We start from the raw sequence: 18,545 nt of genomic DNA, 5'->3' as shown, positions 1-18,545 counted from the left end.
ATAATGCTGAGGGCATTCCAGTAAGAGATTGTCCACTTCCACACGCTGAAATAAATGAAAGTGGCATGTGCAGATTGAGGGCACTGGTGGTGCCCTTCCTGTCACGCTAATGAATGGTTTGTTTAACAGTAATCTAGAATATTTTTATATTTTAAAGTTTGAAAAAGGGCATTTAAGGTAGAGGTTCACTCAGCTTCTATAAAATTGTGTTGTCATTTCTGCTCCACACCATTTTATACTCCACCAAAACCAGGAACTTCCCTCCACGGCTGTTGCCTCTTTTCTCCCACCAGCACCAGCACATGGGCATCAACTTTAAGCATTTAAAATTCATGGTCCAGATTTCTGCAAAATTGAAATAAAATCATTTGATTAGACATATGATTTTATAATGTCAGACAATAAGAGAGCTTTTTTGGTTAGTTTTTTTAACCATTTGAATCCTCCAGTTTTTCCCAGGAGTTAGATTTTACTATTTTAAAAACTGTTTGTCACAGAAATGAGAGTTGGGTCTTTAAGAACCCTGGGTAATGTGAAGGATTGCAGTGAATCTGTGATACTCAGCAGTCCTGGGCATACGTAAGCTTTACACTATGTCTTCCTGAAAACAACCAGGAGCATTTCCAGCCCCAGAACCACCTCCTGTCTCTTGTGTGCAACACAAATTGAGAATGCTGCCATGAAGAGGACCTTGCATGTCATAAAAGCAGCTATCAAGTTTGTAGCTACTGACAGGTTAGAGACAGAAGAGGAAATCTGCACCCTTTGAAATAACCTTCAAGAAAATTTTCTCTTAAACCCTTGAAGTAATTTTAAAAAAACCTCAAACTTTGGAGGATAAGAGACCATAACAATGCATACACACCCAAGTGTTGTGGAAGAGGATAAATAAAACAACCACTTGAAAACATGTACCTTAGAGAAAAGCCTATGAAGTTGTAACGTAAATATAGACACCATTCAAATGAACTAGTAGTATTCAAATATTTTCAGAAGACAATCAGCTATAAACACCACATCCATTCAATAAAAACAGACACAATGGAGACCTTCCCCTTCAATTACTTTGGCCATTGATGCACAGTATTAACAGCTTCCTGCCTGGTATCTTTTTGTAGAGATAGAACTTGTTCTGATAAACATCTTGTGCTATATTTATAACTAAATGGGGACTGGCCTTCCTGTGCCTATTCTCTGAATGTCACAGAATATTAAAGCAGGGTACACATTGCAGAGCAAAGTTAACATCTCCTTTAGTCACTGACACGTCTCTATTTACATTCTTGGTACTCTTGAAAAGAGTTACGAAAAGCTAAGGAACTGGTGAAAACAAATAATACCAATAACAGTTACAAAAATTTCTTCATCTGCCCTATTTCAGTCTGGTTTCCAAATAAGACATATTACTTCCAGGTACATAAATAAATAATATTTCAAATAGAGACACGAATTCTTACATGTATTTATTTGCAAGTAACATAAAAAACCCTCTCTCTGTTATCAAATTTTTTTTTTTCCTTTGGAATTAGCACAAGTAAGCATACTTAATATATTTTAATATCCATTCTAATATTATAGTAACTTGACTGTATAATATATTATTTTAATGAAAAATAATTATTTGAAAGATTCTAGGGATTTAGTATCTGTGGCCACTTCTGGAGCTGGTGAATTTTATCATAGCAATAGCTTAAATCCTGAGACCCCTGTGTTGGGACTTGTCCAATTCTCTGTTGCCCAAAAAGTGCTGTTAGAAAAGTGAGTTTAGCTTCCCTTGCTCTATTTTCTGCTACTAAGAGCAGAGATGTGCAGTCAACATCCGGCACAGCTCATTGCAAAAGAATTTGAAGATTTCAAGGTAATTTGCTTAAAATTCTTGAATTATAACAGAAGTTATGCAGTTTATTTGAATGCCTGCTTGACATTCTTAAGATACACATTATACCTTCAAATTGTTTTTCTATGTTATTATAGAGTGTTAAGATCCCACTGATGGACAAAACTGCCAGTGGCATGTCTCTGAGACAGGACATAGTGACAAGAAGCCTGACAAACACACTGGAGTTTGAAAATAAACATTATCCTTCAGTTCTGTGAGAGTAAGGCAGCAAAGAGCAACTAAAATCTCCTTTAAATGGCAGCAGGAGATTCAGTGGTATTTAGAATATATATTGCATTTCCCTATGCCGTAAAACAGAACAGGAATGAAATATATGCAAAGCCTACATTATCTAAGAGAATGTTATTTCAAATTGTGAAAATCATCAGTGCACTGAAATATTTTTTTTCATTTTAGGAACACTTCACAGAAGTAATAAAAAACCAGGAATTTCTTTTGCTCCCTGCTAATGAGATTGCAAAGCTCTTGTCTAGTGATGATATCAACGTGCCAGATGAAGAAGCCATATTCCAGGCACTGATGATGTGGGTGAGGCACGATTTGCAAAACCGGCAACGAGACCTGGGAATGCTCCTTTCTTACATCAGGCTGCCTCTGCTTCCAGCCCAGGTATGAGCCCAGGGACCTGAACGACCCACTGAAATGCCACCTCAAGCGTCATTTAGACAGAGAAAAGAATTCAGAGGAAAGGTTTTGACTGGGGTTTTTAGGTGATTTTTTTGTTTTTTAAACAGTGTAGCCGATGTGTTTGTTATTTGTAAACACAGATGAAAAAATATCCCCCAATGCCAGTGTAATTATTAGGCTCAGGATTACCTCTATAAAAATGTCAGTCTAACAGTATTACAAAAGTACAGTGTTTCTTTGTTGGGTAGCAATGGTAGTAGTTTTCCTCTGATAATACAACGACTTATATACCATGCAAAGATATTTATTTCAATTTTCCAAACTGCAGTACAGATAAGGCACAATACTTATTTCTTTATTGCCATATAAGTAGACAAAACCAAAAGGACTTAGATTATTGCTGACTATTCCGAGCATTGACATACTGTTAGATTTGCTTATACTCACATCAAAAGAAGTTTAATTCAGAGGGTGCAGTACTACATTTGCTTTATTTTTTCTGAAAACTTTATTTTAACCTCTGTAAAAGGTTAAAATTGCAAAAACATCATACTTAAAGTCTTTGTTCCTACCTTTATATTGTTTTGCTTGCATTAAAGCAGAGTTTCCAGCAAAGCTCGAATCAGAGGTGAACTGAAAATGGGTGTTTGTAGTTACAAATACTTTAATTACTGAAGTACATACAGTTTTAATGATTTAGAGATATGTAAGAGCCTCACTTTTCATTTCTTAGCTACTAGCCGATCTAGAAAATAGTCCAATGTTTGCAGACGACCTAGAGTGTCAGAAACTTCTTATGGAGGCCATGAAGTACCATCTCCTACCAGAAAGACGGTCCATGATGCAGAGCCCTCGAACTAAGCCTAGAAAATCTACAGTGGGTGCACTTTATGCAGTAGGAGGTATGGATGCCACTAAAGGTAAGCTCAGAAATTAATTTAATTGTCTTAATTAATTGTATTGCAGACATCCAAAAATATACGACAAATATTTAAAGATTCATGTTAGGAAAGCCACAAATCAGGGATGAAAAAGAGGATAAAATAAATAAATCACAGAAAAACAACAAAAGTCACAGGACATAGATATTATTTCTTCTTGCAAGAATCGTGTTTGTAAATGATATACACATACCTTGAAGTGCAGACTAAACAAGTTTGATTCATATGGGTGATTTTAAAACTAGGGTTTGTAAGAATTTGTGTGTATAGTTTGACTTTACAAACCAGAAGAAAAAAAAATAATATTCAAAATATTTCAAGATTTGTTTAATGTTGTTTTAGAGCTCTGTGCTCCACTTCCTGACAAAAGTTAGGAGGCTGGAAAAGTTTGTAAACAATAGGAAAATAAAACCAAAAAGCATTACTGAACTACTGAGAACTCTTAGCTAAAGTTTGTCAATCCTTATTATAAAACTTCAGCTGGAGAGATTTGTACTTTTTCATAAGTGCAACAGTATGTGCAGCTGTTTTCAGGACTTCATACAAAGGTGTTTTTTCAGATTTGTGGTTGAAAGTGTAATAAATGTATTTCTGCTTCTATTATTTGATTTTCATAACTGCAGTCATCTTACAGCTTTATACATTACATTATTCTATTTAGTAGGCAGTATATTAAATAATATTCTACAGGAACCTTAACTTCAAACCCACAGCTTGGAGCCAAAGAACTATAATTATTTTAAAGTCTAGCAACTTGCTTAACAATATTACTTTTAGCTGTGTGAGTTCACTTTTAATAGAATCACAAAGAAGCTAATCCATTTCATGGTTTGCAAAAGTTGCTGATGACTGATTTTTCCTGTACGATAGATCTTGCAGTGCTACCGTACGATAGATCTTGCAGTGCTACCTTACGATCTCTATGCAACCAAATCCAGTGCAAAACACTCATTCATCGCCATCACTCATTCCTAGGATAGTTTAGCAAAATGAAGTTAAACTGTAGCAATTAGTATAGCTTCATTAGTGATACGGATTATTTACGAATTACATAAACCAACCAAGAATTCAAGGTAATCTTTAACTTCCACCAAAATAAGAATAAAGTTTTGCGATAGATTTTTCTCAGTAAAGGTTATGCAAAAAAGGGCTATTTTGGCCAGCATCTGCACTTCCTGTTGGTGCCCCTATTACTTATTACCTCGGAATAAAGCCAATTGTTTGAACTTTTGCCTGTGCTGGCTCAGAAGAGCAGCGCTTCCTCTCCTCCCCGCTGGCCTCTGCAGCTCTGACTCACATTTCCAGCCTGTGCTGGGCTGTAAGATAAAGGAAACAGCACCTCAGAGACAACGATGTGCTGGAAGAACAGCTTTGAGAAGGGAGTAACTACCACCTCTGGCAATAATACGCCTTCTGTGATAAAGAAAACTCGCAGGGAATGACGGGTTTGGCTTTGTGCTTATCTCAGGTGGTATATGAAGTCAAATCTCAACTGCAAATGATCAAAAGAACATCAAAGAGCCACTTTTGGGCTGGTATTTTGAAAAATGTGATTGTGCCTAAACCACGTTAACTTCCAAAACCTACTTTCAAGTCTCTATAAAAATTACAGCCCACAGGGTGTATGAACACACTGTATACCTTAATTTATTTTTCCTGTTTTTTAGCTAGTGTGCGAGATACTTCTTTTGAAGCTGGGAACTTTGGGGTGCTCACATATTAGCATAGAATAAATGAGAAGGAATCAAAGCAAAGAAGAGCAAACAGACTAGGAAAATGTAAAGCACGGTCAAAGAAATCCAGTTGCTCAAAATAAGACAGGAAAAGGGAAAAAAGTAGAATTTCTTTCTTTTATTGCAGATAGGTCGGGTAGTTTCTTTCCCAGTCTATGCATCTGGAAAAGCAGGTAGAGGAGAGAAGATATAATAAGATAAGCTCATAATACTTACATTTTTAACAGGTACCACTACAATTGAAAAATATGACCTTAGGACTAATAGTTGGATGCAAATTGGTACCATGAATGGCAGACGATTACAGTTTGGAGTCGCAGTGATTGACAACAAGCTCTATATTGTGGGAGGAAGAGATGGCCTGAAAACTTCTAACATTGTTGAATGTTTCAACCCTATCACCAAAGTCTGGACTATAATGCCCCCGATGTCAACGCACAGACACGGCTTAGGTAAGAGGTGCTCTTCCTTTGGAATTATCTTGGATCATGTACAAGTGAATTTTGATTGACACAAACACTGTTGATACACCTTTCTTAAGCATTTAATAGCATATAGCAATATTTGTAGAAGATGTTTTTCAAAGACAGGCTTACCTATTGCCGTAATTTACTGACCACGATACTTATTAGTATTCACCTAACTTGCACTGGTCATCCTGAGTTAATTTTTCTTTTAGAAAATTCCAAAATATAAGCAACAGTGAAAATAATTGACTCTTCATCCAACTTAGTGGTCAAGAGATATGTTTGCAATACAATAACAATCTGGTTTTCAGGTTTTTCTAAATTATGACTTAGCACATAGGTACCAAACACGTCTGAAAATTAAATCAGAGAAATACTCACACTGAAGACAACATTGCGGTAAGGAAATAAGTATGACGTCACAAATTTTATTGTTGTAATTACCACAACATTTACACTACCATGCCTTAGTATCTATGGGTCTTTACTGCACAATAATCCTTAATATTATTGACAGTGCATGAATAATATGAAATCTAGATCTATAAAAAATGAGGATAAGTTTAGAGTCGAGGAAACTGTAAGGGAGGGAATATGAGAAATTCTGAATTATTTGTATAGCACAGTCCTTATGAAAAAGCTGCCTTCTCTTAAGTTTACGGAAACAGGTAATGCTGGAAATCATTGGTAAGTTCAAATGGCTCAGAATATTTTTATTTTAAGGAATAACAGAAAAAGATTGATCCAGAATTATTCAGTGAACCTTTCGGGCCTATGTCATCTTCTCCATCACTTGGTGGAGAAAGTACAGAGTAGGGCTCTTACCAGCTACTCTGTCAAATTTATAAAAGTGAATACTAGTAGGTAACAAAGGGAAAGAAATGAGAACAGATTAAATGATTCTCATTGAACTCTTCATAATTACCATCTGCAGGGGCACAATTCTACCCAACAAGTAGGTCACAGTGGTAAATTTGTGTGCCCACAGTTAGGCTTCTATCTGTGCATCAGCCTGCTTTGCAAAGCTGCCTTACACTTACAGCTCCTATTAGCTTCTGTGTGATTTTGTGGGGAGTTCGCACTTTTGAAAAAATCAGGCCATGTATATTTAGGCCTGAAAAGACAGATTTAGAAAGCTTTTAAGCAGCCAGATTCAACCATTTTGCCTTACCTAAGAAAGGCAGCGAACAGCAGCAGACCCCCAAGGGGAGGCACCAAAGCCCTTCTCTCAATGACCCAGGATCTGTCCACCCAGAGCTCTGCAGAGACAGCCAAGTGCACTATCCTGTGCCTCAAGGATACCAGACACAAGCCAGCTCTCATCCAAAAGTGTGTTTCCCTTACAGGCATTAAAATGTTACGGTACTTTAGCTGTAAGGACAGCCAGCTGCCCACCCACTCGGGCTCACACCAGGACTACAGAGCTACAGCTGGCTCAGAATAAGGGATAGGTGGTTGGTTTGGGCATATTTTTCATTGCCAGGCTCAATCTTTGCCTTTCTTTGAAAGAATAGCATTGTTTCTCATTTAGGGGCTTAAATTTGCTTCAGAACAAGGTCAACCGAAGTGGAAGAGATGAAAGTCCAAAAAGAGAACATCAAAACTAAAGCAGCTTTCCCCTAATCTTTTGGCAAAAGAGAATGCTTTTGCAGAAAAACACTGTATATAAAGTATTTTGTTTCTCTCTGTTTATTCTGCCAAATGACAAAGCAGCTTTTAGATAACTTAATACTAGCTGAAATTGCTTATCTGCATAGGGGGAATTGAAGTATGAAGTTAATATGCTGTTGGTCACTGAAATGATTAGGTATTGTAATTTGTCTCTAATTCTATCTTTGAAGGAGTAGCAATGCTTGAAGGACCAATGTATGCTGTTGGTGGTCATGATGGATGGAGTTACCTTAATACCGTAGAAAGATGGGACCCCCAAGCACGGCAGTGGAACTATGTTGCCAGCATGTCAACCCCTAGGAGCACTGTAGGGGTTGCAGCATTAAATAGCAAGTATGTCAACAGGAAAATCTCTCTTTGGTTTTTTATTTGCTTCCTTCCTTGGAAACAGTTTCTTAAATTTTCTTTTTGATCTTATAGTAATTAATCACCTCAAGAAAACAAAGAGAAAATGTAATGAACAGAAATAAGAAAGAAAAGCTTTTCCTTTGTTGTATGGTATTTTTTTTTTTCAAACTTGCAGTCATGTTTCAAACATGTTTCAGCCCTTTACAGTTATAGCAATTTACAAATGTTATTACACGCATATCAGAATTTTACCTAGAATATAACTTATGAGGATATAAGATCAGTTACTTTAAAGAAATATTCCAAGTTTATGTTTACATTTTAAAATCAATGTGTCTAAGTAAGCAGCATTTGAAAATCTGTACAGAAACAGTCATTCTTCTGTCATTTTATACCTCCTGCATGCATCTACAACATCAACATACAAGTTCACAGTCAAGAATAATTTTTAAAAGGCTAAAGGTATATGGTGTGTTCAAAGAAAGGAAGACAAGTTTAATAATAAGGTATGGAATGAACAGCCTTCTATAAGTCTTATTGTACCCAGATTTATTCTACCCTTCATCTATTGCTTACATACACTGAGCTCCTGTGTTCACTGTCCGTTGTTTTTCCAACAAGACTTTCAAAATTTATTTAAACATCCTCCTAAGACACTAAAGCCACTCAAGCACTTTTACATGGGAACAGACGCATGTATGAATCCAGTGTGTAACCTGTATTGAACAGGGTGTTACACCTTGTGTACGTTCCTACTTGAAAGTAGTTGTATTTCAGCACAAGAAAGAACAATTCATAAATTAATGCCTAACAGAATTCTGTTGTCCTCTTCAGCAACATGGTCTGGTGCTGGAAATACAGAAGCCTTGTAAAAGGCCCCAAGTTATATTGGATAGTATGGCTTGAGCCAACCTCCTTCTTATTTAAATCTGTGGAAAGCCCTTAGCAATGACACTTTTAGGGGTCAAGAATATTACAACTGCAGGCAGACAACTGCATTTATCCTGAAACATCATCACTAGCTTCCCTGTTCACTTCTTAGCTTCCAAAGAAAGAAAAGGATAAAGAGCAGAAACACGTCAGCAAACAGATGTTAGCAAATGCAAAACTTCTTCATGTACCAGTCAGGATTTTGCATTCAAACATAACATGATTTTAATCATCAACCCAAAAGTCCAAAAGAGGCAGAACTGCCTGTTCAAGTCCCTGTTGTATCTCAGAGGAAACGTTCTCAGCGTAAACTTCACCACAAGCTCCTGTTGGTACCTTCCACTGCCACATGCAGGAAACCACTTTGTCAAAGAGGAAATCCAGCCTGATCCTGACTCCGTTCTCAGTCACTCCTGATAGGAGCTGTCTCCAGTCTGGCTTAAATCACGTCTGTTAGTCTGGTGATGTCATTTCTGGCATGCCAGGGGAAGCTGAGATCAAATGTCCATCGTTAAGTGCTCCTGCTGTGGTCAAACCAAGCAGAATGCTTCTCCTTTTCCTGTTTGCCTAAGTCAGATAATTTTTTTTTTTTTTTCTATTCAGCCCCACCAGAAAAGACTATGTTTCTGTTGGGCAAGGCTTTTTGACCAATAAATGGTCTATTGAGAACATCAGTCAAAAATGCTATATTTGTTCTTTTCCATAGAGAATGGGAAACACTATCATGTTTCTAGACATGTTATGGAAAACAAAAAATCCCAATCGATCTGTTTGTATATACAGTGATTTCCTCTCTCTGAAACCTGTCTAAACAAGTAGACCGTAGCTAATGGCATGATGTGAAAAGAAAACAAATAGAATCTTTGAGTTTAAGGGTCAAGCAACAAACTGCACAATAGAACTCAAGTCTGTCTTCCATTCACAAACAGTAGAAGAGAGCACTAGAAATTTTGTATTATTCTAACAGTGGTCAAGAATTTTCTAGTTAGATACAAACCAGAGCGGTCTAAAATCTCTTCCCATCACTGGAGAAAAGCAGGTACTTCTCATGCAAAAGTCTGTTTTAGGTGACTTTCTCTGGACAAGTCTATGTGTTTCCTTCATCTCTAACTAGTGCACTAAGTTAATTCAATTTAATGACCTGAACAATTGGAACACTTGACATGTAAACATGTCTGCTGATACATCCAGGATGTCTAACAACATCCAAGTTAGCTTGAAATACAAAAGAAATACTTCTGTCCAGCAGATTTTCTTCAATACAAACATTGAGGAAAATATATTTAATATATCTTGACATATGTTTTTGATATATAATAACATTACTAAAGGTCTTTTAAATATTAACAAAGTAGGAAAAATGCTTACTGCAATATTAAGATGTCAAATAGTCCACAAGCCTGTCATAGGGAATAACACCCATATGTTTCAAACATACGTAGCATCTTTCAATTAAATTCCATCTATAGATCACATGTCAAGAAACTGATATGCATTTTTAAGTTAATTTTCATGTGACTGCCTGAAAATTTACACTGCAAATGAAGACTATAACCTTCCTTTAGATAGCATGCAAAACACTTTGTGCAAAGAAAGTTCCAGAGTGTAGCTGTCAGCTAGCAAACAATGGGCATAATGATAATTTTGATGTAGTCTGAAGGAAGCTAGCCAAACAAAATTCCTATCAAAATGACAGAGTAAAGACTGAAATTGTTTGCCTTCTTGTGGGTTGTTATCCCAGACTGTATGCTGTTGGCGGAAGAGATGGGAGCTCCTGCTTAAAATCAATGGAATGTTTTGATCCACACACTAACAAGTGGAGCATATGTGCATCGATGTCCAAGAGAAGAGGTGGCGTTGGTGTTGCAACGTACAATGGGTTTTTATATGCTGTGGGAGGTCACGATGCACCTGCTTCCAACCACTGCTCTCGGCTTTCCGACTGTGTAGAAAGGTAAGGATTTTTTTTTTTTTTTTTAATTCCAGGAAGGAAATATAAAATAATTTGTAGAAGGGAAGGTAAAACCTCAATATTTCTTCACAATTGGAATGTTATGTTTGTCATACATATTATGCTTTTTAAAATAACATTTTGAGCAGAACAATTGATTTCCAGTGCTCTCATGGTAACAAATCAAGTAATCTGTAGAAGCAAATTCCTCCCAGCTCTGCCTATATTTGAGCTGCCCAGGAGCCAGGTAAAGACAACTTAACAAGAAAGACAAATTCAGCATGTGACCTTTCTATTTCTCAAGTGCCAAACCCCAGCTTTGGGCTACTTGTGTCATACATAGTAGGAACTAAATCTTTTTCAAGTGTCTCTTCCTCCACAATTTGGCTGATATTGACAAAAAGGTTAAAAATATAATAAATTTCACATATTCAAACGGGCCGTGGTCACTACACGGGTATTTTCTGATGGAGGAGACTGAGAGAAAAAGCCTTGTTTCTGAAAGAAACTATGTTGCTATAGGAAACCAGGCTAAAACATATGTAAGTATCTGATTTAAGATTAAAAAAAAAGTAAACATGCACCAAAGCAAACTACTTTAACTTCAGTTCAGACTTTAAATAGTGTATTAATACTTTGGCCTAATGATTTTAGTAGCACACAACAACCGAGCAGTGAAATCTTGGCTTTATATCTGTTTCTCAAGCAATTACTCTTTTACTTGAAAATACTGCTTAGCTGATCCTTATTTAATCTCATTTTTGTATTCTTCACTGATGAGCAGACTTGTTAAGAAAATGCAAATATTGGTAATTTCTTTTCAGAAACAGAAGTATTGTGTGCCAAGTGTTTCTTTGCTACCGTGGTGGCACATGGCACAGGGTGGGACACGGGACAGCACTTGAGCCCTGGGTGAGAAGGGGACACGAGGAGTGGGGACAACTCTGGATGGTTAATGGGCCATGGGAATCGATTGACATCCTCATGTCATTTGGGGACAAGAAAGGAAAACTGAGCAAGTATTCAGCTCCCTGTTGTGAATAACAATGGCTGAGTTTTGATCTCAGTTAACTGGTGTAAAGCTGGAACTATCCTGGAATTCACTTGAATTTATATTGGAAACTGACAGACTACATATTAGAAATAAAATCAACACTGGTGTAAAATACTGCCATGCTTTTGTGTTATAAACTTTTAGCACCTATATGAGACATTTAACTTCTTTTACAGCGAAATTTTCTAAAGACATTAGTTCTGACAAGGAAGAGAAAACAAAAAACTTTATGAAGAAATTAAAAAAGAATATACTGAAATTAATTTTTCTGAGTCAACCAAAGGCATTGCTATCCCTCCCTGAGCCCTCATTTATGCTCAAAATGTATTGATTGTTTAATCTGATAGAAATGGAGATACTGTCATCAAAAAGCAAAAATATGGGCATTTTTCATGTGCTCAAAGATCCCTCTAGTGGCTAAATTAAATATTCGATCATTTTAGTCCTAATTCTCTATACTAGTTTGTGGTGTAAGGTGAACTACAACACAGGAAAAAATAAACAAATATCAGTCATTTAAATTTGAAATATGTTTCTACAATGTATTTTTTCTACTTTTGATCATAAAACATTCTAGGTATGATCCTAAAACAGATGCTTGGACAACAGTGGCCCCGTTGAGTGTACCTCGGGACGCTGTTGGGGTTTGTCCCCTGGGGGACAGATTGTACGCGGTCGGGGGCTACGATGGCCACACGTACCTGGATACCGTGGAGTCCTACGACGCTCAAAATAACGAGTGGACAGAGGTAATGGGAAGAGTTACCTAATAAATATTGGGAATTCTTCCTGCAGATAGGAAGAATTCTGTCTGAATAATGGACACGAATGACTGTGTATCAAAATTGTCACTGGTGGTGTGGTGACCCCGGCGGCATAAATCAGTCTGTGCTGGAAGCGCTGAGATTTGCCAGGATGGCTTGGCCAGCGATGCCCTCTGCTGGAGCCTCTTCCAGGTGCTCACCTTTATGACCAAGGGGAAAGATTTAAAACTGCCAAGATCCTTTTGTAGCTACACAGTCCACAGTTTTGGAACTAGGATATGAAGGTCTATTACAAAAGTTAAGAGCAACAACACCAGCCTACACTCCTGAAACTCTCAGCAGCTGCTAAAGCTGTTTCCCCAAAAGCAAAAACTTTTCAGTAAAACTCTTTCAGTGCCTCAGTTAAATCTATTCTTTTTAGCAGTACATTAGTTTAAATAAGCGAATTGTTTTCCTTTCATTCTACAAATAATTGCTTCTAGACCTATCCAATAATAAAAATGTTTCCTTCCCCCCCACCCCCCGCCTTAATTTTTTAGGAAGTTCCTGTCAATATTGGAAGGGCTGGAGCATGTGTCGTTGTTGTGAAGTTGCCCTGATGACTATAAATATTGTGAAACTAAACTGAGTTTCATGAAGACTGAGTCAGGAAGAGAAGAAACCTTTCCAGAAAGCAGTACAGACTATACACATCTTAGCAGCCCTCCGTTACAGAGAATACTTATCTCTGGGCCATCATGATATTAGAGCACAAAAGTGTCTTCCTGCATTACAAAAATCAGAGAATTTTGCATAAGTGAATTATTTTCTTATGCCTAATGCATAACAATTCAATAATATGTTTAAATGGTTCAGGTTTGTTACGAAAGTGTATCTGTTATTTATAGAATGCAGTAGCAAAGTGCTAAGTGGGTGTATAAGATTTCATAAACTTCTTTCTTTTCTATGTTGGCAATAATGCTAATGTTTATAAAAAGAGCTTTTGTATTTTAAGCAAATGAAAATGAAGAAGGGGGAAACATCTTCAACAGAGAACTGCACAGAAGGAAATACTTGCCCATAAATATCATCGGCAACAGAATATTCTCTGCAGAAGTAACTTCATTTCTATATTTAGAAATTAAATTACTAAATTAACTTTAAAATCAAATCAGAAAAGCATAGAATTTGGTTACTATTCAACCTCTGGCATTGCTAGTATTGTGATAGAATATCCATTTTTAGCAGTATATTCAATTGAACAGTGCAAGTAAAGAAATAGTAGGACTAAGGTATCGTTATGTTATTAAGTACATGCCAACAGAAAAAAAAAAAAACACGTCTTTTGTCAAAGCAGGATGCTAATACGAGTTGCAAATATTTTAACACTGCAGAGATATGTGATATTTTAATACTGATCAGTGTGTCAGGTTATTTATGGATATGTCTTTGCCCACTAACCATCTGTCAGTATGTGCTATACTAATTTTACTATACTTGGGATAATCACCATGCATTAAAATTTAAAACAATCATATAATTACATTCCTTGAATATAACTTTAAAAATGAAATTTTATATCATATTGATATGACAATCTTTGACCTCAGCTGAAGATTACCAGCTTTCTGTCATGTACAGTAGAAATATGGTAAGCAAAAAACCACATCCACTGTGTAACGTTATGTACCATTTATATAAGCATGTTTATGTTTTATGAATAAACAGGAAAAGAGTCATTTGAAAACAGCACATAATATTCCACATGCATGATATTTTCTTTTTGTGTGCCAATTTTTATTGAAAATTTTGATTTGTTTTGCATTAATTTCATTTTTTATATTTGCAATCGCTGAAAGTGTATTTTAGAAAAAGAATGTATGTAAGATATTATATGCTGTAAAGCACAATATTTGGACAGTATGTACTTTAGTGTTTGTTATGTTGCTGTTTTGTCAGTATCAGAAAAGTCAGGACAAATATTAAAATTCTCTGAATGTGTAGACTAACTTTCTTGATAGAATACTGTGTTTTCAGAATTCAGCAATATGTTATTTAAAAAAAATTATAGCATTAATCTTACTGAATGCTTCTAAAGATGAATCCTCATAAGCATATTTATAAAAGGAAAAACATTTTTAACTTTAAAAATCTATTATATTTATATGTAGCATGCTACATTCAAATAAACTTTACTTTTTCTGCTAAGAAAATTTGGACTACATTTTTAAAACTTTGTGGGTGTTATTTTACATCTTTTCAAGAATAGAAAGCACAGAAGTATCAATCTCATTTTTGTACTCTGAAAGAACAAAAGATCCTGTCTTAGTGTCCTCACTGCATCTGGTCCACATAAATTAAAATTTATTTTAAAAGTACTAGAAGGAAGTTAAAGTTAATATTTTTTCTTTCTTTGAGTCTAAAATAGTTACCAATAGTACCATATCAGGTTGCCTTCTGCTGCCCTGTGATAGAAACTTATCGGTGTGTCAGTTTAGAACTGTCTCCATTTAGCGGTGAATTTCTAGATCAATGCACAAATTTCTCTCTAGCTCGGCTGGCCAGGAAACAAACTTTATTTCATGTCTATTTTCGTATTGTATCGCTCTGCGGAGAAAAAAAAAAAGGGAGGCGGGAGGGACAAAAAATTCCTACAACCCAAACCAACACAAAAAGCCACGGAAACGGGGAACGAATCCTAAACCAGCTGGTGGGTCACAAGTTGGAGAATTCACATCAGAGGAGGAAAGTATTTTTATCTTCCACCAAATCAATAATCTGAAGTGAATGCAAGGGGTTGGCCACCCAGCTTAACAGTCAATCTGCAGAGTAAGAAATTTGTGAATGTGAGGCAAATGTTCATTTTATCTCTCTCCCCTGTCATAAGGGCACCTGTCTGACCACCTACCTAGAACATCTTTTTGCAGCAAATATTAACTCCAAAACATTAACAGTATTATAAAAATACTAATATTTTTGCCCTATTCAGTTTTATCTCTGCTTTGGTCGTGCAACAGCTGTGTGCACTCTTTTACGTAAATAAAGATTTGTGTGGATCAGAGGGAGCGGGGTCACTATTGCTTATCATTCCAGCTCTAAAATCATGCTTTTCTTCTTTTCTCCTATAACAGCACATCACTGTTTCCAGTACCTAGTATAAGCTCATTTATTCTGCTCCTGTTTGGAAAGCACTGATATTGAATGCCCATTTTTATAACTCTAAAATACAAAGTATGCAAACAATGTGCAACTAACGTCAAGATGCATGCAAGAGGCATGTCAGAATAGACACTGATAAACTGCCAGTGCTGATGGGTCTTTCTCATCAAGCCTTTGTGTGGAGTTTGTCGTTTGCTCGGGGTAAAAGGCAGCACAGCCTCACGTGAGAGAATGCAGGTATGGGCCTTTGGCTTCTAGAGTGTTTTTCAACATGTAAAGCCACATCCAAAAACCTAAGCAAGTCTACAGTAAGGAATGAAAATGAAGATTTAAGCATAGAAGAGGTCAGTTTTGAAGAACAGGAACCATGGGTGAGTACCTTAATGCAGACACGAGAGCCACGGCACCTGCACGTTATGACTGAAGAGATGACATGGAATTCATCTGCCATTGTCTCCTCCTCCTTCAGCTTGCAAATTTTATTAAAAGTTTTATCAGTAAACAAGACATGAGACACTTAGGATAAAAACCTAGCTGTAAACGCTCCCTTTAAACATAGCTTTTAATATGCTACCATTTCCATAGTTGAATAAAGTCTCAAAAAGAGCATTAGAAGAAAATTACACTTTCTGTATTTCTTTACTGTTCTCTAAAGAAATTGCACCATGAAGTTTGCTTGTTTAAAATATAGCATAAGAAAGAAGAATTGTAGCATTCTTTTAGCTTGCAGCATGCAGCTAATTTTATCAGTTTGAGAAATTCAGTAGCTCTTCCTATGGTGAACCACAGCCACCAGGACAGAATATTTGTGAATATTTGCATGTGTGTCTTATGTGATGAGACGGTCTACTAATTTCCATGGCAAGGCTGTAGTAACTCATACACTTTCTAAGTTTGAGGCTGTATCTTATAATAGGAACAACACAAAAATAAATATGGGTGAGGGGAAATGGGAGAAGAAATAAAGAGTACGAAGCAGAGAAAAGTCAGCCTAATCTGAATGCAACCTTATAAATTAAAGCAGTCAGCTGGGGAATGGATTTAAAAACTACATGTGGAGAAATAATTCTGCAACTCTGTCTCCTTGAGTGAAAACTCAAGCTTCAATCTCTGTCTGAAGAGGAGGCACCCAGAGATCTGCTATTAAGGTGCCACGGGAAGCCGAAGTGAAGTTTCTTAAGTTTTAGAAAACATCAAAACAAAATCTGAGCAGATACTTGAATTTAAGCAATAAAAAGGCACAACTGAATTTCCTAGAGAAAGGAATTCCTCAGTGTTTTTAGTACTAAAGTTTGTTTTAGTTTCTCTTCCATGTTATCTGTAGGGCAGTGAAAAATCATGTGAAAGGAAACCTGCAATTCACAAAAGGAAACTGGACACCGAACAGGAAGATAGAAGAAAAGCAAACCGAGGAGAATTTGGAGAAGTTTAGACATTATTATGTGAGAGGAAATACTAGAGATTCTCTGATGAGGTGTCATCCCTTCATGTTTCCTGTTTTTCCAAACATGAGTGGGTGCAAGTGTTACGTAACATCTTTGGTGACTGGGTACCCAGATAGCTGCACGCTCTCTGCTTTTTATCATGACTCTTGCTAGCAGAATGATTATTATTAGTGCTACTCCTTTCTCTCCCCCCACACCAATCATTGTGTTTTCTTTCCTTTTAAGCCCTGGCACTTAAACCACCTTTTCCCTCTTTGGACTGGGTGATAATCCCTGAATGAACTGGACCAGCAACAATATTTCTATAGTGTAATGTGTGGGAAGCAGAGATACCACTTACCCTTTGAAGTCAATTCTGGGGACAACTGAAGCTTCAGCTTGACCACTGTAATGTCTCTATCTACCAGCAGGAGATATTTAGGCGAAGAGCACAAGAACCATCTAGCCCCTAAGAAATCCCTTCCATTGCTTTAGCAATGTTACTTTCACCAAATTGTTTTCGGTTTTTATGCATATGAGTTTCTTGTATGAGTTTGGTTTTTTTTCTCTTGATTTTCTATAACCTGTTCGATTTGTGTGCACTTACAAAATTGCTACCCTTTGGCCACATAATTTTCAACCTTTAAAGCATCATAAGCATCTCTCTATTCTACTGCAAAATACATCGTTACAAAAATATTGCATTATTCCTGTAATGTCTTGCCCAATATACAGCCTAGAAAGCATTTTGTAGCATTAAGAGCAATGCAGAAAATATGAAAAACAGAGCCAAAAAGAGTATAATTTTTCATTTCTTGCATAAAACAGTTTTGCTAAACCACAATCTCAACTGATGAGTGCTAGATATCTTAGAATTGCAGAACCAAGGACTGAATAGCCTACATTCAAACCCTATAGCAACTTTGTCAGCGTTCCTTCAATCTGTGCAAATCTATTTGTATTATTATCAATAGGGTCACACATGCTTCATTTTCTACATAGGATTTTCTCATTGTGAATTTCCTGTGAATTTCCAGTGAATTTTTCAGTCAGGGAAGACATGAACCTGCTAAACGCAGACCCACTTCTTAATAATCTGAGTCCTCTTCCTCAGCAAATTGGGTACAAGTTTGCTCATAATCCAGTGCTTGAAAAGTCATTTATTGACTATTGGAGGTTTTCTCATATTGCTTTGAGTGTCTAGTGAGTCACATTAATTCAGTTTGTTAACATTTTGCAATACAGAGTTTGCTCAGATGATGGTGCTGCGTGACAATTTTTAGAGAATCCTGGCTCTTAATAAGAGCATATGAAGCTACCTTGTAGTAATATTTATCCTTTAAATATAAACTCTTCCCTATTTCATAATCTCAAGCCTACTACATTTTTAGTGAAACCACCATTCCTACACTTTCACCGCACGCACAAACACATGCTGCTGACCTCTGAAAAGCGATTTTGAAAAAGTTACAGCAAAGCACCTTTCGCAAGCATTTCCAGTGCAACAGGTGGGATCTGGCCCGGTGCCTGGCCTGGGCTTTTGGCACATTGAAAAAGTTGCTTGTTTTTTCTTTGCTGAGCACAAATCACAAAAACT

At 36.6% G+C, this 18,545-nt stretch overlaps 1 protein-coding gene across 1 annotated transcript in view; it reads left to right on the top strand.

Moving 5' to 3' along the window:
- Positions 1–13,094, top strand: part of KLHL4 (kelch like family member 4) — a 33,059-nt gene extending 19,965 nt beyond the window's left edge. Inside the window, exons 5-11 of the mRNA XM_065643230.1 lie at positions 2,297–2,509; positions 3,261–3,447; positions 5,429–5,653; positions 7,510–7,672; positions 10,359–10,571; positions 12,200–12,371; positions 12,926–13,094. Of these exons, the coding sequence (XP_065499302.1) occupies positions 2,297–2,509; positions 3,261–3,447; positions 5,429–5,653; positions 7,510–7,672; positions 10,359–10,571; positions 12,200–12,371; positions 12,926–12,985 (1,233 nt within the window). The 3' untranslated portion in view covers positions 12,986–13,094. The remainder of the gene's footprint in view (positions 1–2,296; positions 2,510–3,260; positions 3,448–5,428; positions 5,654–7,509; positions 7,673–10,358; positions 10,572–12,199; positions 12,372–12,925) is intronic.
- The last annotated feature ends 5,451 nt before the right edge of the window (positions 13,095–18,545 follow it).

This window comes from Caloenas nicobarica, chromosome 12 (genome assembly GCF_036013445.1).
Source record: "Caloenas nicobarica isolate bCalNic1 chromosome 12, bCalNic1.hap1, whole genome shotgun sequence".
Lineage (NCBI taxonomy): Eukaryota > Metazoa > Chordata > Aves > Columbiformes > Columbidae > Caloenas > Caloenas nicobarica.
Note: the sequence above shows the minus strand (reverse complement) of the source record. Positions and strands in the feature narration are given on the sequence as shown.